Genomic DNA, 22,393 nt, shown 5'->3' with positions numbered 1-22,393 from the left:
CACACACACACACACACACACACACACACACACACACACACACACAGAGATCTGAGTCTCCATGACTAACAGAACTGGAGCACTGGGTAACAGTCAAACGTCTAAACTCTAAGTTCAAATTCTGCCTCTTGTGACCTAGTTCAGTGTCCTTGGGCAGGTTGGTTATTTTCAGGATCTCTGTTTTCTCAGCTGAATAGTGAGGGTTATAAAAGTATCCATTCCCCATTTGCCAGGCAGGCTAATGAGCACCTGATTTAGGCCACACACACACATAGCAAGGACTTTATAGTGTTGGCTGTGAGGCCCATGAAGCCTTCAGATGGTGTCAGCATCATCTAAACAGCCCTGGAAAGCAACTAGTAAGAAGTTCCAATCCCACTTCCCCTGCAGGCCAAGGGTGGAAGACGTCCTTGTCCTTGCCACTGGCCTTGGGCTTGTCATGCGGTAGTCCTTCCCAACTTTTTCCAAGAAGTGTCCTTGATGGTGTATATTAAAAGCAGCCGGGATATTTCCGTTCCTTTCAGCTGTGACTCATTATTTTAAATAGCGGCGCAATGAGGAGATGAGAAAGGAATTTAAATACACTAACTGACAGGATTTTTAGGGAAAGTGATAAGCGGGGGGGGGGGGGGAGGCAATCAAGAAAATTTGCATGAAGCCTTGTGGTCCGTGGGTTATCTATTTAGGGGTCTGGAGATGGAAAAAATAGTTTTTTTTACATCCGGGGTGGTCAAGCAACTGGACAGGAAAGAATCTCGGTGAATCAAGCTGTAGGTGCAGAAGAGAGTCACACCGGTGGCGCCCAAACACGCATGCTTCTTTAGGGGGGAAGTGGTTTATCCTTGGAGGAAGTAAAGAACGGGTGGAGAGTTAAGTCTGGTCACTCATTCGGAGTCTGTGGATAGAAACGCGCCTTTGGGACGTATTAAGTCAGCTTCTGGTCACACCTCTGATCCTCTGAGGAGAAGGGCTAGTTTCCTACCCGTTCATTTACTTAAACTTGACAGTGAGCCCTGAGATAGGCAGATAAGCATTGTCATTCCCAGCCCAAGCAATATAGTATACACTCCCTGAGGCCAGACACAAAGCTTCCCTCATTCCCTTCTCTCTCTCCCTCATTTTTCCTTCCCCTTCTTACCTCCTTCCTTCCCTCCTTTTGTCCCTCCCTCCTTTCCCTCTTTTTTCCTTCCTCTTCTTTCCCTCCCTTTTTTCCTTCCTCTCTCCTTTTCCTCCTTCTCTCTTCCCCTCCCTGCCTTTCTTCCTTCCCTCTCTCTTCCTCCCTTCCTTCTATCTTTCTTCTCTTCCCCCTCCCTCCTTTCCCTTCATTTCCTTTTTCCCTTCTCTGCCCCTATTCCTCCTCCCTGTAACTTACCTAATAAAAACATAAACACCGTCAAATGTTACAGTGAAGGCGCCACAACCCCATGCTCAAAACGAGAACATTCTCCCAGAGGCTGCACAGCACGGAGGCCTGGCAAGCACCTAGCTCTACCATCAGCATTCTTGAGTTCAAATCCCAGCTCTGCCACTTGTTGTGTATGTGACCTTTTTTTTTTTTTTAACTCCTAGAACCCAAGCTTTTGTCGGTGCTAATTACACCTTTCTCTTGAAGTCCTTATCATAATTACATTTCAAAAGGCTAAATGAGGAGATGGAAGATGCCTGGCATTATATTCCACACCTACTATAGTTCAGAAGCCACTGTCCTCGCTCTCTGGGGAGACACTCAGCAAGGCTCACCTAAGCACACCGCCGGCTTTGGTTTCAAGCCTGCCTCAGCCATCCCGTTCAGAATAAACAGGAACAAACAGAGCGGCTGGCATGCTGCAGGAGAGGAGCGGCACATGGCACGAGGCAGAATTCCTCCAGCTCCCGGGCAGAGCTTCTGCTTCAATTCCGTGCAGCGTTCTGGTATTAATCAGCACGGGAGGCCTGCTGTGAGGCTGCCCGCTGCCGTTCAGAAGGGTCCATCCACTTTATTATTTTCTAGAACATCGAAGAGGCCTGCTGCCGGGTGGGGGAGTGGGGTGGGGGAGATCTGTTCATTTAATTTCAGAATAAGGATAATTAGTACCAATTGCAATTTATAGCTACAGGAACCTTTTTTCATGGCATATTACTTAGGATTTCTGCAAATTCACTGATGGGCTCTGAGACTTCTGGGAAAATTAAATGGCTATACTCGGCTCTGCTTTCACCTTCACTGGGGAAGCTGTCATTACAATGGGTGGGCATCATGCCTTTGTATAATTGTGGGTTATGTGACTCATATTAGTGGGTAGCGGATAATAAGCCAGGCGGCCAGTGGCCATGAGTTGAACAAGGTCCGTGGTAGGTGAAGGATTCAGAGGAAGTGGAATTACGCTGAATGATCCCTCCCCCCATACACTGGGTTTGTGGATCCAAATCCTCCTGGCTACCTCATGGAGGCCCTAGTCAGCCACCCATAGCCTCTGTGTTCTAGATCTGTGCTCAGTCCCCAAATCTCTCTGTTCCATTGACCCCTCAGACGCTGGCAAAGCCTCCCTTAACCATTGTCTGTATAAGTTCTCAGTACTATAGTAAAACTTGCTGACCACAGCAACTAAAGGAGGGGTTTGTGGTGGCTCACAGTTTAGAGGTGCAGTCCATCACAGCCCGGAGAAGGTGGCCACTAAAGCACAACTCTAGCTATGGCGGCAGGAGCTTGAGTCACTGTCGCGCTGTATCCACCGGCAGGAGAAGGAGAGCTGACTACCAATGCTCAGCTTCCTTTCCCTTGATTCAGTCCATGCCCGACAGCCCATGTGATGGCGGTGGGACAGGGCAGGCAGTCTTGAGTTAAACCCTGCTGGAAACGTCCTCACAACACGCCCAGAGGTGTAAAGCATCCCTTTCCCTCTGTGGCTCTTCGGATGCCATGTCCGATCATCTCTTCCTACTCTCTGGTTGTTCCTCTCACTCTCTTGCCCCTGACCTGGAAATGTCCCGAGACCCCACGCAGTTTAATCAATGTGCCTTTGTTAGGGGTGTCCATCCAGTCTTGCTCCTCTACAGCCCATATCCTTTCCTCTACGGGGAGTGAGAGACGCCTTCTCGATAAAGTGCCTAATTCAGTTGCTTCAAATTGCAAGATGCTGCACTGCTCAGAGTCACACATGCGACACCCCACCCCATCCTTTGCTTTGGACCCTGACTTCAATAAGGAGGAGGTAGGCATGACTGAACACACTTTCTAGCTCTGGTCCAGGGAGGGTAGGAAAGACAGAATGCTTACTCTAGTGGTCTGAATGAGGGCTGTTCCCCATAGGCGCATGTATTTGAACACTTATTCCTCAGCTGGTGGCGCTGTTTGGAGAGTTATGAACCACTAGGAGGTTCCTCCTTGCTGGAGGAAGTATGTCACCAGGGGTGGCTCTGAGGGTTTACAGCCTGGTTCTACTTCCTAGTCTCTCTTTCCTTCTGCTTCCTGTGCATAGATGAAAAAGTGACTCCCTAGCTTCCTGCTCCCGCCATCTTGCTGTGTTATGCAGTGCCTCTCCCACCATCATGGACCCTCCTTCTGGAACCATAAATCAAAACAAACCCTTTCCATGTTGCTTTTGATTATAGTGTTTGACCACTGCAACAAGAAAAGGAAATAATACACCCACAGGCTCATAACTTTCTAACCCCTGTTTCCAGCCAAGCCCGTCTCCCGGTGTTCAGGTTCAAGCATCCTTCCACTTATCTGCTATCACCATTCTGTGTGATGTCACCTGCACTGCGCGTGTCTAGCATGTGTCTGGAAATCAGTGATACTCAGGCCCAGCCCTGCCCCCACTGCCGCCTTCCCAAAACCACAAACTAGCTTGTTTCACCCTTCCAGTCTCTCAAGTCCAAAGCTCTCAGGTCATACTTGGCTCCACTTTCTCTTCTGCTACCTCCGAACTGTCATCAGACCTCACGGCCCCGTCTTCAGCATCCCTGGAGAAAGGGGGCCTGCAGTGCCTAGGATGAGGTGGCCCCGGTTGCCGGTGCTGCTCAACAGCTCCTACTGCCTTTTAAGAAGGAGGAGGAGGAGGGAGGTGCCCCCAGCTAGACTCACAAAAGATGTTCCGGCTTTTGTATTTTAAATTCCCTCCCAAGTTCCTTCTACTGTAAGAGTTTCGTTGATGAAGAGAGGGGAAAAAAATTGAGTTTCATTCCTAAGGGATGTGTATTGTATGAAGTTGAAAGAATGGGTGAATGATAGATCTGTATTTTAAAACATGCTCCTTGGGGCCGGGAGATGGCTCAGTCAGTATAGTGCCTGTCCCACAAGAACAAGGACCTGAGTTCAACGACTCAGAACCCACATAAACAGGTTTATCAGTGCACTCTTGACACCTCAGACCTGAGGAGGCAGAGACAGGAGGATTCCCTGGTGCTTGTTGGCCAGCTTTGGGACCAGTGAGAGACCCTCTATCAGAAAATAAGGTAGAGAGCAATTGAAGAAAGCACACAACATTCACCTCTAACCTGCACAGACACGCGTGTATGTGGGTGAAATCTCTCTCTCTTTCCCTCTCTGTCTGTCTCTCTCTCTCATGAAATGCACCGGTCAGAGTCCTGCCCCACCACCCACCTGCCAAATGCGGAAGTCTCCACCACTATACGGCAGGCACCCTAGCACAGAGCCATGGTCACCTCTACGCTTGCCTGCCCTGCACTGTCCAGCAGAAGAGGCAGAGCAGCAAAGTCATAAGCGCTGGCCTGACACAGCTCCAAATGCTTTCCACTGCTCAGCTAATCTTTACAACCCTGTGAGGGGAGATTCCCATTTCACAGGTGAGGAAACTGAGGCACTGCCATGCCAAAGTCTTGACTCCTCCTCACTACCCTATCGGGACTTACACGTGGCCCCTCAGCTTTCTGCCAGAGACCAAAGCTGTAAGAGGTCAAGCAGTATGCTTTTCGACCACTTCCCCTTGGCAGGGCTGCCTTGCCAGGCCACCGTGGAAGAGGATGCACTCTGTCCTGATGTGACTTGATGTGCTAGGAGGGGTATCTGGGGGGTTCCCCTTTTCTGAGGGGTAGGAGCGGGGGATGGGAGAAGAGGGAAGGAGGGTGGGAGTAGGAGGAGAGGAGGGGGCTACAATTGGGATGTAAAGCAAATACATTATTTAATTTTAAAAAGTTAAAAAAAAAAAAAAGAAGTCAAGCAGTGTGCCTAAATCCGTTCACCCAGAAGTCAAGGACGGAAAGGAAGGCCTCCTGGAGGCCTAGATGAGCATCACATAAGCCAGGCTCATCAGTGAAACAGTGCTGAAACAGTGTTGCTGTTGCGGCAGATGCAGGATATCCCTTGCCTTTCCCTCTGCCGCGTCCCCCTCCACCTTTCAGCAGGAGCTCTTTCCCACCCCCTCTGCACAGCCCACGGGCCTGAGGCCTGGGGCCTGAGCGATCAGTGCATTCATGGAGCCTGGTCAGTCAACAAGCCATGAGTTCTCTGGTCTCAGCGGCTGTCCCAGTGTGAGGCTAAGTCTTCCCAGGAACACAGGAGGGAGACACTGTCTCCTGCCCCTGAGCCGGCAGATGCACGGCTGTCTATATTAGTTACTGTTCTTATTGACAAAAATACCTTTTAAAAGACAGCTCAAGGTGGGGGGGGGCTCTTTTTGGCTCATCAATTAAGAGTGCAGTCTGTGACAGCAGGGAAGTCACAGCTTGAGGCAGCTGGTCACCTGGCTTCCTCAGGCTGGAACCAGAAAGGGATGGATGCTGGTGCTCAGCCCACTTTCTCCTTTTCTGATCAGTCCAGGACCCCAGCCCATAAGATGGTGCCTCCTGCTTTGAAGGTAATTCTTCCCACTTCCATTAACCTAATTTAGAAAATCCCTCACAGACATAAATAGAGGTTTGTCTCCTAGGTGGTCTAACCCTGTCAAGTTGACAGTTGTTGCTGACTAACCAACTGTGTGAGCCTGCTTGGTGCAATGTGTGCCCACAGCCCACTCTGCTTAGGCGACACAGAAGAGAGAAAACACTGAAGCTGGGACCCAGAGGCAGCCAAGAAGGATCTATTGTCAACGCTGGGACCCTGGGGGCTCCTGAAGTCATGTTCCCCAGTCGGCTTGACCAGTGTCTTTACAAGGATGGAGAACAGACAGAGGGTTGGGGAGGTGGAGGGAAGGGAGAAAACATCATCCTGGAGCCAAGAGAAGCCAGCCATTCCCATCCCTTAACCCTGGACTTCCAGCTTCCAGAACAATGAGAAACTGTGTTTCCATGGGCTTCCCCAGTCTGTGGTAGTTGGGAAGGACATCTCTAGAACACTAACACACTCCTCTCTCCACGTCCAGGGCATCCGCAGGGACGTGTTTCAGGACCCCCACAAATACCCGAATCCAAGTCCTATCTGCTGCGACGAAACCATCTTTCTTCATTCTTTTCTGTCACCTCTAGACCATCATCCGCAAAGCCTAGTGGAGGCCAAATGCTAGGTAAATGAAGGCATGTATTGTCTAGAGAGTTCTGCATCGTTTTTCTCGGACATTTCAAAACCGCAGCTAGTCGAATCTGCAAATACAGAAGCCTTGAGAATGGATGTACCGGATTCAGAGGGCCGACTAGTCAGTCGGGACCACAAGCCTTCATCCACATGGTGTTTCATAAGACCTTGGTCGGTCTCTGTGGTGACACAGTGGTAGACTCTCAGGGCCTTACAACAGCATTCATCTCTGGTTTGTGGATCTACCTGCTAGTAAGGTGCAGTGTCAGCTTGGCTGGGTTTTGTTGCAATCCGTAGGCCTCCCTCACAGTTCTTCACTGAATCTTCTTTTTGGACCAAAGCATTTCCCTGATGCATACTTAATGCTTGGAAGACTACAGAACCCGGAGGCCAGAGGGAAAGTGTGAACGTGTTCAAGGCCCTATCATTGTTGAAAATCAACTTAACTGGTCAAACAAGTTAGAAAGCCATGGTCAAGTATATCAGCAAGTTAGGGACTTGTACCCGACTGACTCCAGGATGAGGTGATGAAATCACGGGGCAAGAGGGCTAGACCCAGGGGCAATGATCCAGCCACTTACAAAGAGACAAACAGAGTGAGGACGGAGACCCTAAATGATTCCTGAGGTAGCACAGTGCAATCCCAGCTCCCAAACACACACACCCTATCAGCCTAGGTGTCCTGTCACCAGGGACCCGAGAAACCCCTGGCTGGTGCCCGTTATCCCAGAGTCACCTGAACCTGGGCACCTTCTCAGAAATGTACACACCATCTCAAGACAGTGGCTGCATGTGCAAAGGAACCAGCTCTTTCCTGGGAGAGAAGGATTGGTTTAGAATAGACTCAGCCGTTCCCTGGAGGACCTGACAGAAGAGCGGGAGCTTGCTGCAAAAGGGCTTTGTTTCTTTGTTTTTTAAATTGTCGAGATGACCGAAGAAGATTTTTCTTTAACAGCTTGCTTATTCATTTCTGGGTGAGTCCGTTGCCAAGTTTGCAATCATTTTTTGTGCAAGTAAGTGTGAGATCAAAGGGAGGCTTCTGAGCGGAGATAGCACCTCATGTGAGTCTGCAGGTTTTTCACGAGACCAGGATCAAAACCAGGGCTGGCTGGAGATTTTGACGTGCTCTCCACCCAGACAGACAGATCAAATGGCACAGCCTAATGCACTCAACAAGTGTTTGCTGAACATCCCCCGAGGCCGTATAAACACATAAACATATTATCCTAATTGTAAGTAAAGCATTGCCTTTCCATGCGTGGGTCATGGGGTTGGATGTGCTCCCGGGTCTCAGTCACTTCGTTTAAAGTGGGGCTGTTTGTTGAAAGTGAAACAACTTTGAGGTCTCTTTCCAAGCTAGATTTCTTTCTTTCTTTCTTTTCTTTCTTTCTTTCTTTCTTTCTTTCTTTCTTTCTTTCTTTCTTTCTTTCTTTCTTTTTCTCTCTTTCTTTCTTTTTCTTGCCAGCTTGTTTTTTTAATCTTCCTTACTTCCTTTTTCCTTCCTTCTTTTCCTCCCTCCCTCCTTTCTTCCCTTCCTTCCTTCCTTCCTTCCTTCCTTCCTTCCTTCCTTCCTTCCTTCCTTCCTTCCTTCCTTCCTTCCTTTAACTGTGTCACTCCCATAGTGAAAAAGGACAGTGAAGTCAACCTTTGACCCCCTCATGTACGTAGACATGGACACACACACAAGTGTTCTCTCTTTCTCTAGCTCTCTCTCTCTCTTTCTCTCTCACATGCACACACACATACACACATTTTTAAAACAACAACCTGGGCTAGGGAGACGGTGCAGGGAATAAAGAGCTCGCTACAGAAGTTGAAGACTGGAGCTTGGATCCTCGCCACCCACACAAATGTCGGTGCCTTAGCTCCGACCACAGCACCTAGGGAGCAGAGGCAGTGGTCCCAGAGCAAGCTGGCTAGCTGAGTCAGCAAGATCTGAGTTCCTGTGGGAGACCCTGTCTGAACACATAAGGTAGAGAGCGACCAATGAAGACACAAAGCATCAACCTTCAGCCCCGTATACACGAACACAATGAAAACTCTAAAAAAGAAAGATTCATACTGACATTGAAATTTAGTGAGAAGCAGAAAATAATTTACTCACTGTCCTTCCCAGAGACCTGTGAGAGTGGCTATTCTTTGAATTAAAACAATAATAATAAATAGATCTTAAGACTAGAACTTGGAGCCAGGTACAGGTAGAGGCCTGTAATCCCAGCATGGAGAAAGAAGGCTTGGAGCAGGAGGATGTCTGTGAGTGCAAAGTCAACCTGGAGTCAGAGAGATCCTATCCCCCCACAAACAAACAGCGGCACTAGAACCTAACTTACCATGCAGCCCTCGGCCCTGAGAAGGTGGCAATCCAGCTGGCAGGTGACATGACATACCTCCTCCTGTCCTCAAACAGGGACATTCTCTGCTCATTATTCTCTGGATGAGAACACCTCACTGCTTTATCTTATGGGAGTGGCCAATATAACGCACGTGTTTAATCTTTAAAATAACTTCACACGCGTACACAGTGTATTTTGATCAAGTCCACCATCTCTATCGCCCTCTTTGTGTCCTCCCCTCTCCTGAGGAACCCCTTTGAGTTCTGCATCACTTTCTTCTTACAAAGTAGATGCCCCAAGGCCTGGCTGAGCCCAAGGACAGTTCCATCTTTGGAGAAACATTTGTGGTCACCTTTGAGTTTGAGATCTCCTAACAAATGACTTGATGAGTGCCTATGTCCATCTTTCTTTTCTTCCCCAAAGCTCACTAGAGGGCTCAGGCTCTCCATGCTGCCTCCACAGCTGTTAGACCCCTAGGGTTGTGAAGCAGTTTTGCAGGTCTCCCTTAGGCTTCTGGCTGGCTGGTGAAAGAGAGCTGTAGCTTCCTTCTATATACTTTATTTGTTTTACTATTATTATTATTATTATTATTATTATTATTATTATTATTATTATTGGTGGTGGTGGTGGTGGTGTTATGTATGTGTATATGAGTATCTCCTGGCAGTCAGAAGACAGCTCTCTCCTTCTACTCTGGGTTGTGGAGATGCTGTAGAGATGTCACCAAGCTTACATATCTAGCATTTTAACCCCATGCAGCCATTCCACTGGCCCCTGTTTCATCTCCTAGATGTAGGACAGCTGTTTTGGAGCCAGGACAGAAGCATTCTTGCACTTGTCACTTGTCATCCCAACAACAATCTTGGGCACTGGACATGGAGCAGGACTAGAGCTATGGCCCAGAATCAGAGCACAGAGGCTGGGGGATGAAGAGAAAGATGGAATCCTTTACTTCAGCACATGCTTTGCCCAGCAATATGTGTCCTCTTTAAAAGCAAAGCTCCTATGTATTTGTTCCTCAAAATAAAATATCAGTAGTTAGCTACAAGTGGGCAGAGGGGGTCACAGCACCTTCCAGGCCAGGATGGGAGGGTGCAGCATAATTCACATCACTCTGAACAGACACAGGCTCCTCTGGACAGCACACACACTTATTAATATGAGCTAGGGATGCCAAGGATTGCCTTATAAATTGTTTTACATGTCCTTGGCATAAACTAAGGTGGACAAATAGACAATTGCTTAATACAACTTTCCCATCAAGTAGACTTATACATAAAATGACTTCCTCTTAATTGCTTGTCTTAACTGGACAGCTGGCTCTGACTACACAGGGTGATAGCTGCAGGGGAATTCCTTTGTGGATGCTGGCTGGAACAATCTTTTCCATTTGGCTCATGAATGCTTTTCTCAGGTCACTTTCTTGCAGGTGGATTTGAGTACTGGTTTAAAGGAAAACTTAGGGCCATAAAGATGGATCAGTGGGTAAGAAAGCTCACTGGGCAAGCATGGTGGCCAGAGTTCAAATCCCAAGCAACACATAAAAAGTTGAGCATGGCTACACATGCCTGTAATCCCAGCACTGAGGAGAGAGGTGTGGAAGCAGGAGGATAGTCGGGGTTTGTTGTCTGCAAGCTTCACTGAGAAATAACAAGGATGAGGTTTAGGAAGAGACCCTACCCTGGGGAATAAGATAGAGAGATAGACACTAATGGCCTCTGCACAAGCAATTACATATGCCACACAATAAATGCACACATACAGGGATCATAATGATAAATTTTAAAATGAAAGCTCCAGGCAGGATGCCTACCATTGCTACTTCCAGTTCCTCAAAAAAGATGGTACCTCATTGCTAGGTCCCAGCCTCCTATCAATTGGTCACTGAGGAATGTTAAAATCTGAATTCTTTTCATTGGCTGGTGCTTCTTATATTGTCTCTGCTATGTCCTTGAATGACACTTGAAGTCACTGAATGGTCTGTCTGTAGGAAGAAATTCTCCTGGGGAAGGCAGCCTGGGAGCATAAGGTATCAGGGAAGAAAAAAAAAAAAAAAAAAAAAAAAACAAAGCAATGAACTTGGCTGCAAAATGGTTTAGCAGGTAGAGGGGCTTGCCAGCCAGCCTGACGACCTTACTTCGGTGCTACAGGGTGGGACAAGGAAACAGTTCCTGCTAGCTGTCTTCTGATGTCTACACGCTTGCCATCACATGCATGAACACACATGTAGACACAAATTATTATTTGTGTTTTGTGTGTGCTCGAAACAATAAATAATTGTTTAAAAAAAAACTTTTAAAAGCAGTGATGTCAGAGGGAAATGGAAGCTCATAGGAGCGTGTGCCCAGGGGACATGAGTAAAACCGTACAGAAGGCTTTTCCTAAGACAGATGTTGCCACCTAAAGAAACAAAAGAAAAGGAGCAAAATACAGCACTAAAGACATCACAAAAATCCCCGTGCTTTTAGGAATATGCTCCCTACAAAATCCAAGCCTTTCCTTTCTGAGGCAGGGCCCTCCTATGTAGCTCTGGCTGGCCTGAACTCAATATCTAGACCAGGTTGGCCTCGAACTCACAGAGAACTGCTTGTCTCTGTCTCCTGGGTGCTGGAATTAAAAGACCACTAAACCCAGCCCAATCACTTATGTTTTTAAACACCTGCAACCCCTTTAAAGCTCAAAAAACAACTTTTCCTTGGTAGGAGATCACAATAGTACATGCACTATCTATGAGAGGGAAATATGCCTATACAAGATAGAACTGTTAAGCATTTCAAACCAGAAAGGTACCATTTTAAATGGGGTGTGTGTGTGTGTGTGTGTGTGTGTGTGTGTGTGTGTGTGTATGTGTGCACGCTCATGAATGTAAGCGTGCATATGCCATGCCACTGGCCCTAAAGTACCTTTTTCTTTTTTTTTTTTTTTTTCTTTTTAAGTTAAAAGAACCAATTTACCAAATGGGTCCCCAGGGCTAGAAAAACTAATATCCTATTCACCCGGAACAGTCACCTCCTTCCCTGTGTCTGCAGCAACTCAGGACCTTGGGCAGAGGTGAAGGGCATTGGATTATAAGGGACCCAGATGGTCTCAGTGTATCCACGTGTTAAAGGGGAAATGGGGAAAGAGAGAAGGGGCCCTGGAACTAGGCATTCCCGGATCTTATTGTGTTCCAGGTTAGTGAATTCCTCATTATGCCTACGAAAGCCAAGAAGTCACATTTTACCAAGGAGAAATTTAGGGATTAGATAATTCACAAAACACTGTGGAGCCAGTAAGCTGGGGTTTATGGGAATCCACCCTTACCAAATCCAATCTCTGCCTCCCTACCCCCTCTTTTTTTGACAGGGTCTCACTGTGTAGCCCTAGCTGACCTGGAGAGAGATCACAGAGACCCAGGTCTGACTGACGAACTGCAGTGCCCTGGAGCAGGAACAGTGCTCTCCCTGGAGGAGGGCTCAGAACACAAATGAGTTAGCACCACCCTGCCTGGAAGCTGTCCGTCGAGTAGGCGCTTCACTAAGATGAGAAACTAGGGCTGGTGCAGAGCACGGGTAAGGGAGTGGGCAATAGCTCAGTTTGCAGGGTGCCCACTTAGCACAAGACCCTGGGTTCAGTCCCTAGCACCCATGACAGTGAATGTCTGTCATCCCAGCACTTGGGAGACTGAAGTTGAAGGTCATCGTCAACTATGTAGGGTGTAGGGTGTTAAAGGCTAGACATGAGACACTGTCAATTAAAAAAGGGAGGGGCAAAACAATTGCATGACAGTAGTGGAAGACTTGAACGGGACCTTCGTAGATTTGTCAGGGCCTCTCAGAAGTTGTTCTGAGACCCTGGAAAACAAAATGGTGCCTGCTGCATTGAAATAGCCCTCGTGGAAAAGAAGGGATGCCTGTGAATTGGGCCAGCTCTTTGATGGTTCTCTGTGGGTATAAATGTTTATCTCAGGGTCTTATGTTTTGCTTAGTAGTTGTCTTTTGTCCATGGTCACCCCCAGAAGCTGTGACAGCGCCATTAGTAGCTCCTCAGCTAGGAGCCTGGGCACCTTGTGAGACTCTCCCAGCTCTGTGCTAGAACATTGACAGGCTCCATCCTGGGCGGGTTGTATGCAGGCAGCCACAGCTGCTAGGGACTTTGGAGTTTGTAAGTACAGTTGCTCTGTCCTATCCAGAGCCATTGTTTCCCTCCAGTCTTCCTTGACTTGTGGCTCTTACAGTCTTCCCATCCCCTCTCCTCTCTTCAGATGGCCCCTGAGCCTTGGCTGGGGTATAGGTGACACTGAGGCGGCACCTGTGACTTTACACACCTTGACCCGTTGGCATCACGGGATTTTTGAAGATCTGTTTGTCAACGAATCAACAGAAGGGGCTGGGCCGGCTGCACATGTGCACAGACTTAGTCACTTTCCCAAGCTCCAGATGAGCCATTGCTGGGGAGGCCACCTCACGCTTCACACTACTGATCTGCATCAAGTCCACACAGATGTAACCATATGCACGTCAGCGTAGAGAGCCAACTCCCGGGTCACCTGCCTCCCCATCCACATGGCCACAGGCTCTGCCCTGAAGCCTGCCAATCCTCTCCCTCATGTTCTCCCTCAGTTTGTTTCAACACAGTGGTTGTGAGGGCGACCGATGGGGTCCTGCTGTCTGAACTCACTCCTCTGTCTCTGTTCCCATGATTCTGCTCACTCACAGCTGATCCACTGGCTGTTCCTGTCTTCGAAATGTGTTGTCCTTTTCCCCAGAGTGCACGTTAAAACCCACTCAGCCAAAGTAAGCCGTGTAAACGTACAAGAGATACATCTCCTAGATTGGCCAGGATTCACATCTGACAATTTGAGTAAACACAGCATCCATCTGTAGAGGGGAGGGGAATTCCCCACAGACTTGGGAAGAGGGGATGGGAGAGACGGGTCAGATAACAGGGAGAGAACAGACAGGGGACCCTCACAGCCACCCCTGAGGCTGGCAAGTTTCTGGCACTCACATTTCACACTGATCCTGGCACTGCATGAATCCCTGCCGTGGGTATCCAAAGAGGTATGCTCCAACTTTATCATGCACTGAAGTCTCCCATGCAGCTTAGATTCTGGGCTCTGCCCAGGGACTCAGGTAGGTCAGGAGACCCCCTAAGGCTCTTTTCATTTGACTCTGTGTATGTATTTATGTGCGTGTGCATTTACGGAAGATGGAGATCAACCTTGATCACCCTTCCTCAAGCACTATCCAGCTTGATTTTTGAAACAGGGTGTTTTACTAGCCTAAAACTGGCCAAGTAGGCTAGATTGCCTGGCCACGGGACTCCAGAGATCTGCCTGTTTCTGCCTGATCAGCACTCACATTACAAATATACACCGCTATGCACGGCTGGTTTTCTGTTTTGTTTAGTATGGGTTCTTCTGGGGATCAAAGCTCAGGCCCTCATGCTTACGAAGCAAGTGCCCTCCCAGCCCGCAGGCTTCTTGTACTAACAAATATCTTCCAAAATTTCCATATTAAAGAGGGCTTGCTCCTCTAGGAGCAGCCTGAAGTTTAGAGAGGTGCCTCACAGAGCTTGGCAGGGGACGCTCTTTTGGGGGAGTGGCCTTTTACTTCTTAAGATAGTGGCTGAGCCACCATCTCAGATGTTCCCCACATCCTGTCGTACCCACGTGCCAAGTCTAAGAAATACCATGGTTTCATGGTCATTGACTCCAAAGCCAAGTATTCTGCCATAGGCTGACTCCTCCTTCAAACTCTCCCTCCCACCTGTCCTGCACAGGGATCTCCACAAACCCTTGGCTCATTTCAGCCCACAGGGAATGTGCATGAATGCCACCTCTGGCTTCCTAGCCAGACAGAAAATGAGTTCCCAGATTGAGTCAGAGATAAAACTAGGCCACATGTGGGCGAAGCGGAGTCCTGGCCCCCAGCTCACCCACTCAGTAGAAGGTGTGTGGAAGCATGCAGGGTGTGCGCCTCGGGAAAACCTGCCAGGAAGCCCTCAGAGGCTTAAGCATCAAATGTCCACCCAGTAGGATTGGAGCAAGAATCAACTAAGAGGGCTGGGAACAGCCTTAGTGGAAGTAAGATAGGACTGGTTTTCTGAGGGACAACTGAGTTTTTGGAGGGTTTTAAGGAGGGAAATGAGACTCTCTGTGGCTGTGGAGGTGTGCAGACAAGGGACATGAATTTGCTTCAGTATCCATAAACTCTTTGGCGAAGCATCGATAATGCCTTTGAGAGGCAAAATCAGAATTGAGGAGAGAGTCTCCCCCTCACCCTGTCCCATCATTCAAGGCCTGCACTCGAAATGGGTAGGTATATATGGTGGTGGAGGGTTGAAGTTCTAGACAGGGAAGTCTAGACAGGGAATTGTTGCAATATAAATAACCAAATTGGGTCACTAAAGAGATATTTATTTCTGGGACTGCAAACACAAAATAGAAAATGCCTGGAGGCCTCGGGCAGAGAAGTGGAAAGACCACTACTCAAGCGAGCTTCACAGATGCTGGCTTACCTCTCAATCCATCCGGGAACACGGTAACTCAAGTTATTAAGTAAGCAGAACAGCCATCTACGGTGATCTATGCCGCAAAATGTCAGAGTGAATGTGGGAGATGACAGGGAGTCGGGGGCAAACATTCCAAGCGAGAAAAAAAGAAGAAGAGAGGGAGGCTCCCAGGTGGGAAGAGCTGAGAGCCATGGTGGCAGGAGCCAGTGGCTTGGCTGGGCTCGGGCTGTGGCCTCACCTGTAAGTTAGAACAGGCCCCACAGTGCAGTAGGAGGATGGATCACTCTCTAGAATGTGGCATTGACTGCTCCTGGCTCCTTCTTCAGCATCTGCAGGGCCTCGTTTCTGCACCTAGCCTCCCTTTGTCTGCAGACAAGGCGGAAGCTAAAGGACACGAGGCCTGTTGCCTTCAGCTACTAAGCAGCAGCATTACACCGTGGAGGAGGGCAGCCGTGGAGGAGGGCAGCCACATGGGTGGGGAGCCAGAATGTCATACAAGATACTTTTCCTTTCAGAAGGTCCAGGTTGGAGGTGAGTGGCAAGGCCGGTCTGTTGCTGGGAAAAGTGTATACGCACGGACTGTCTGCTATGGATGTGCATAGAGCCCCCACTCTCTCTCTTTCCTCTCTTCATTTGTATGTGTACGCATGCTTGAATGTGTGTGTGCACACATGTATGTGGAGGTTGATGTCAGGAATCATCCTCCAGCCCTCTTCTATCTTATTTGAGGCGGGTCTGTCTGTCAATCAAACTCAGAGCTCATCGATAAGGCCAGTCTCACTACCCAGCTTGCTCTGGGGCTGCCCTGTCATCTGATTCCCGAGGCTAGAATTACAGGGAGGCGCACGCACACACACACACACACACACACACACACACACACACACACACTCACGTGACATTTGTAAGGATTCTGGGGACCCGAACTCTGAACTCTGGTCCTCCTACTTGCACAAAAGCACTTTAACGGCTAGACCACCTCCCCCAGCTCACTGAGCACTGATGCTTGCTGGGAAGTTCTCTCTCTGAGCTGCCATAAGGGGACCTGGGTTCTGCAGCTATTTTGTTTTTGGGGTCATCCAGGGAGGATCACAGTGCTAGGCTGGAAGTCAGGAAGTAAAAACAGACCTTTGGGGTTGAGATCAGGTGCCCCCTCAAGCTCTCTGCCTGAGATCTGGTACTTTGTGTGCAAGTAAGAGTAGGGTGAGAAGCTCCCCCTTTATCATGTTTTTAAAAATAAAGTAAATAAAACCCTGAAATTCCAAAAAAACAAACAAACAAACAACAACAAAAAAAAAAAAACAGCAGGTATCTCATAAGTTCCTAAAGCAAGGACCATGAACCCTCAGAGAAAGCAATACAAAGAGACACACGAGGGATTCAGAGACAGCTCAGCCAATGATGTGCTTGGCTTGCAAGCTCGAGGGCCAGGGTTCTGAACCCCAACACTCACATAAAAAGTGGGACATGCCGATAATGCTAGCTAGCACTGGCAGCCAGAGACAAGCAGATTTCTGAGGCTCACTGGGCAGCCATTCTTACCAAACCTATGAGCTCTAAGTTCAATGAGAGACCCTGCCTCAAAAAACAAGATAATCGAATGTGAGAGAGAAAGACGTGGACATTGACCTCTGACCTCCCCATACATGGGTATACAAGTGGGTGTGTGTGTGTATGCGCACACACACACAAGTAAACTAGAAAAAAAAAAAAGAAATTAAAAATGTCCCATCCTTCTCCCTCTCCCCGTGTGTTTGTTTTGTTCTGATTTACTGTGAAGATGCCAGTGTGTGGGAAAATGAGTAACACTTCCTCAGTTTGTTTACTGTACAAACACGCTCACACACAGTGGGGGACGGAGCGCTTGCTATGGGCTAGGTATCAAGAACGGGAAGAGAAGCAATAGGACATCCAGCCACCTTCCTCTCCTGCCCACAGGTTCACAGTGAAGCTGGAGAAACATGCAAACAGACACATCGCTGCCCTTCTAGTGAGTGTCATAAAGGGTGGAGACACATACCACCACCAAGTTCTGAGTACCACTATTCTTCTTTTCTGGTTGAGTTTACCACTGAGCCACCCCACCCCTGCCACCACCCATATGTGCCTTTTCTTGGATACCTTCAAGATTCATAGAGCATGATATCTATCACTATAATGCAAGCAACCTGATGACATCTAGCCTGTTTGCAACTTTGTGCGAGCAGCCACTGTCTAGTTCCGAGACCCCTCCATCACCCCAACACACCCTTCAAGATTCCTAAAGTAATTCGGGAAGCAGCCCCCATCCCGGGCCTCTGCTCTCTCAGCCACCTGCCTGCCTTCTGTCTCCCTGGACTTACCTCTTCTGGATTTTCATATAAACAGAGTCCCATGTTGTGGACCTTTTCTTTTTTTGGGGGGGTGGGAGTATGTTCATGGCCATAAGGAATGTCTGTCCTTCATTCCTTAGTGATAGTTGACTAATACCCCAGCATACTATCCATAAGGTAATATATGAGTAGTTAGCACTGTTTCTTCGTTTGCTGGTGGACAGCTGGATTCCCTCTGACTATGGCCTACAGTGCTACTACCAACGACACCATTCCTGGAGGCTTTGTTTGTTTGTTTTGGCTATCTAGGTTGTTTACAATGGATTTTCTGGGTTACATAATAATTCCATGCTCAACCTTCCTCTTTCTTTAATTATTTCATTAACTTATTTATTTGTTTGTTTACTTATTTATTTGTTTGTTTACTTATTTATTTGTTTGAGATAGTGTCTCACTATGTAGCCCTGTAGCCATGGCTGGCTGGTCTAGAACTCCCTGTGTAGACCAGAATGGCCTCAAACTGGTAGAGACTGTCCTGCCTCTGCCTCATAGGTACTGAGGCATCATTAAAGAGCATTATATCAGCTTTAACCTTTTAAAAGACTGCCAAACTTGATTCCCCGGTGACATCAGCCTTTAGGATCTCCACAAAGCCTTGAGGTTAGATGCCTCCTGGTTACTTCCTAAAGGCCAAAACTGAACCTGGGCATTAAAAATGGCCAGCTTCTCTGAAGGCCTCCATCATCTATTCAGTCAAAGCTGAGCTAAGAAGACTAAGGTCAGAGGCGCAATGCCTACACCAAACAAACCAGACAGAGGGAAACCATGCCCTTTTCCCTGCGCTCTGCCATCTAAGAAGGTCCTCTCCTCTGGCAAAAGCTTGTCCATGGGGAGAGGGGCAGGGCAACAGTACACTTTTATGGTTCTGCATAAAAGAAGCTAACGGGGCTGTGACTCCGTTGGTAGTATTTGTCTAGCATGGCCCAAATCCTGAGTTTGACCCCAACACCAAATAAACTAAGTGTCACGATGTTGCGTGCCTGTGAAGCCCAGCACTGTCCTGTAAAGTCAGCAAGGCAGCAGGATCAAACGTTCAGGGTCATTCTCCACTACACAGAGAGTTGGAGAGACCCTGTCAAAAAAAAAAAAAAAAAAGTTTACTGAAAGCACGTGAGACGTGGGATTAAGTGGCATCACTTGGTCCAACCCCTGCACGATCTGATTTTTGTGGACTTGATGGGTAATTGCCAAATCCCTCCCAGAGCCTGTTTCCTCCTAAAACAGGATGCATCCTCTTTACCCTAGGATCAACCACACACACAAATGTCTCGTGCATGCATGTTCTGCTTAGTTCTCCTGAACGTCCAAAAAAAAAAAAAAAACCTGCTCTTGAACCAGGAGGGTGAGTATCTCAATCTCATCCAGAGATACTCCTGGGCTTTTGTGGTCCACTCTCAGACCCTGTGCCCAGGTTGACTGGGCTGAAATGTTGGCGCACTGTTGGCCCGGGTTACACTTGGCTCTTTGAAAACCTCCTATTTGCATGGAATGAAGCTTGCTATGGTAACAAGGTCGGGTGGCTGGAATCCAGGGCCCCACTGAAAAATGCAAACCCCGTGTGTGCTCTGGAAGAGAGAAGGAGCCAGTGGAGCCAAGAGGGCTTGTCCAAGTTAAGGTTATCTCGATTCTTCTCAGAAAGGGGAGAGGTAAACCAAGGCAGCGGCTCAACATTCCTACCTCGGAAGGAGAAGCGAAAAGAAGCCCCAGGACACCTCCCAAGCCTCCTCTGCCCTCAGCGCCCTGCTCCTACTGTTCAGGCCAGGCAAGGAGCTTAGGACCAAGGTGAAACTACCCCCATTCCCCACACTAGCTCTCCCCCAGACTAGCTCTCCGGGCGGGCTGTGGACAGGCCTTGACACCACTGGCTGGAGCTGGGGAAGAAAAGAGCAGGTCGGCACTGAGGTGGGGGTGGAAGGTGGCAAGCTCACTGTCCACCACTTCTCCTCCCCTTGGGCATTTCAGCCTGCAACTAGCAAAGCAAGAACTCCATCCATATCTCAGCTCACTCCAGCAGCCCCCTCCCTCGGCCCTCCATCCCACGCTCCCCTCCAAGGGGCCTCCTGTGCAAGCACCCCTGTCTGTTAGGCATCCACCGCCTCCTCCACGACCCCAGCCCGAAGCAGGGCAGTAGTTGGCTGGGGCGGGGCTGCCCACCGCCACAGGGAGGGGACAGCAGAACAGCCAGGACCCTGGACGCACCCCTAACCCTTCGCTTGGGGGCTGCCGCCTCCTGCCTCATCAGGGCGCCGCCCTCATCCTCCACTCCCCGGGGGTGTGTCCCCGAGGTGGGGGTCTCAGAAGGCCCGGGAGGTCCCCAAGGTCCCCTGCAGGGCCCCCTCCCGAGCGAGCCGCGAATGGTAGGCTCCACTCAGAGAGCGCCTGGCCCGGGCGGCGCACGGTGTCCTCTGCGCGCAGCTCGCCCGCCCGCCGGGGTCTCGCTGATCTCGGCTGCTCCTCCTCCTCCTCCGGTCCTCCTCCTCCTCCTCTTTCTCCTCCTCCTCCTCCCCCCGCCGCCTCGCCACCGCCGCGGCTCGGGCTGGAGGCGCCGCTGTCATTCCTGCGCCGGAGGAGCCGGCGCTTGCCGGTGCCCGGGGGTCGGGGCGCGGGGGAACCCGGGCCGCTGGGGTGACCCAACAGGTAGAGCCGGGGCCACGGCCGGCCACGCGCCCCCCGAGTGCATCATGCAGCTCTTTGTCACCTCTCTCGCCCCCAGGCCAAAATCCTGAGCATGATGGAAGACAATAAGCAGCTCGCGCTCCGCATCGATGGGGCGGTCCAGTCGGCCAGCCAGGAGGTGACCAACCTGCGAGCTGAACTCACGGCCACCAACCGGAGACTGGCGGAACTGAGCGGCGGAGGCGGCGGCCCCGGCTCGGGCCCGGGAGCTGCGACCAGCGCCTCGGCGGCGGCGGTGACGGTAGCTGACTCGGCGGCGGCGACCATGGAGAACCATCAGCACGGCGCTCAAGGTAGGGAGCGCCCGGCGTCCGGGGCGGGGACCCAGAGCGCGCTCACCGGTCCCGGTAGTGGCTGGGCCCGCGGCGTCGCCCACGCTCGCCGCGAGATGGCTTTGCATTGTGGCTCGTAACCCTTTTCCCCTGGCCGTGTCCACCCGCTGCTCCCTGGCTTAGGAGTTGCAGGGCGGCTGTCACTAACGCCAACCCGGGTGCGGTGTGCACGGGAGTCACGGTCACACCGGTCCCCCGCTGGCTAGGGGCTAGGCGCCGCTGGCCGCCGGTCCTTTTCAGGCAGTGGAAAGTGCCCTTTGGATGGCACACAGACCTCAGCGCCGCGGCAAACTTTTCATGCCCTCTCCCCACCGGCCCCTAACCCTCCAGTTCCAAAGGCCTCTGAAATGATTCCCCAGGGGGATCTCTGGGCTCTGCTGCCCCGGGGGAGTGGACTTGCACGCACTTTTCTCCATGCACGCCAAGCCCCTTGGCTGGGCTGCATCTGGAGTTTATTTTCTCCAAGCTTGAGATGGTGCAGGCTGTGGTGTCGATGCTTGGGTCTGCAGGGAGTTTTACGTTTCCAGCAGCTCTACGGGGGAAGAGTGCTTCCCGGGGGGGGGGGGGGGGGGGGGGGGGGGCAAAGGTCCGTGATGGATGGCTGTCTGGAGGAATGAAGGTTTGAATGGTAGGTTGCTAGGAGCCCCTGTTTGAAGGACCCTCTGCAGTTTAGAGGAAGAGGGAAAAAGACAGCTGGCCGGTACTGACATTGAGAGATGACACTTCTGAAACCCCGTCAAGGGTTAAAGGTGTGAAATAAAATGGCCGGACAGGCACAGTGTTTTCTGAGAGTTGGAAAACCAAAGCCCGGGATGCAAGCTTTTCACGATCCGCCTCCCCACCCCACCCCCTTTAAGAAGCCATACCGCTGCTTATTCAAACCATTTGAAATGTAAACTAAACTGCTAAAATCCGAAAGGATGGGGAAGAAAGAAAAAAAAAACTCTCCAATCCCAAAGGCCGCTTGTATAAATATGTCACTTGGAGTGTAAGGTAGCAGTGTTCAGTGGTTCGGAATGATTTTTTCTGATTCTGCTATCTCAACAGCTCCTCCTGAGTGTTGAGAGAGAGTCTGTTTTTACAGGGATGCCTTCACTCCCTCCATCTCCATCAGTCTGTTTTGGCCTTACCTTCTTCGGAAGGTATGTCTTTGCTCTGTGGGATTCGCAGCTTCAAGATCTGCAGTTTTGTGGATTCTAAGTCAGACCCTAACTTGGTCCTCCCGGAGCCTGTTGGAAGTCTTCAGGAATGGTGGATGTAATTTGGCCATGATGTAATGGTGAGAAGGTGGTGTGGCCCTCATGTTGCTACAAGGTTTCAGGGTTGGCAATGGTTGTTCTTGTCATCCATCCCTGGTTATGTCACCCTGTGGGAGTGAACCGTAGGTGAGAGAAGGGAAAAGCAGACCGCAGGACAATGCTTTGATTTCTGTAAGCAGCATACGTTCTGACATTCCGGAACTAGCTAAGAGCTGGCATTTTGCTGAGAAGCAAGAGCTCTTAAGAAGGGACACCGAATGAAGCTTAGACATTCCCACCATCCAGCCGGTCCTCGGACAGGGAAAAGTTAAGTGGCTTTTCATCTGAGTGCTGGGTGCACTGTGGACTGGGCATGCTATGGAAGCCAGAGTGCTCTGCTGGCTTGAAAAGACTGTTGGTGATGACTAAATGATTATAGAGGTGCAACAGGGGGTGTTTCTCTCTCTCCCTTTTTCACTTTTATCTTTTTCTACTA

The 22,393-nt window shown here is 49.8% G+C and overlaps 1 protein-coding gene across 1 annotated transcript in view; it reads left to right on the top strand.

The window, feature by feature from the left end:
* Kazn (kazrin, periplakin interacting protein) overlaps positions 1 to 22,393 on the top strand; it is a 912,709-nt gene that overhangs the window by 529,011 nt on the left and 361,305 nt on the right. Inside the window, exon 3 of the mRNA XM_055611282.1 lies at positions 20,365 to 20,620. Within this exon, the coding sequence (XP_055467257.1) occupies positions 20,365 to 20,620 (256 nt within the window). The remainder of the gene's footprint in view (positions 1 to 20,364; positions 20,621 to 22,393) is intronic.

This window comes from Psammomys obesus, unplaced genomic scaffold, assembly GCF_907164565.1.
Source record: "Psammomys obesus unplaced genomic scaffold, mPsaObe1.curated_primary_1811, whole genome shotgun sequence".
In the NCBI taxonomy this organism is placed as follows: domain Eukaryota; kingdom Metazoa; phylum Chordata; class Mammalia; order Rodentia; family Muridae; genus Psammomys; species Psammomys obesus.
This window is presented reverse-complemented; position numbering and strand designations above follow the sequence as displayed.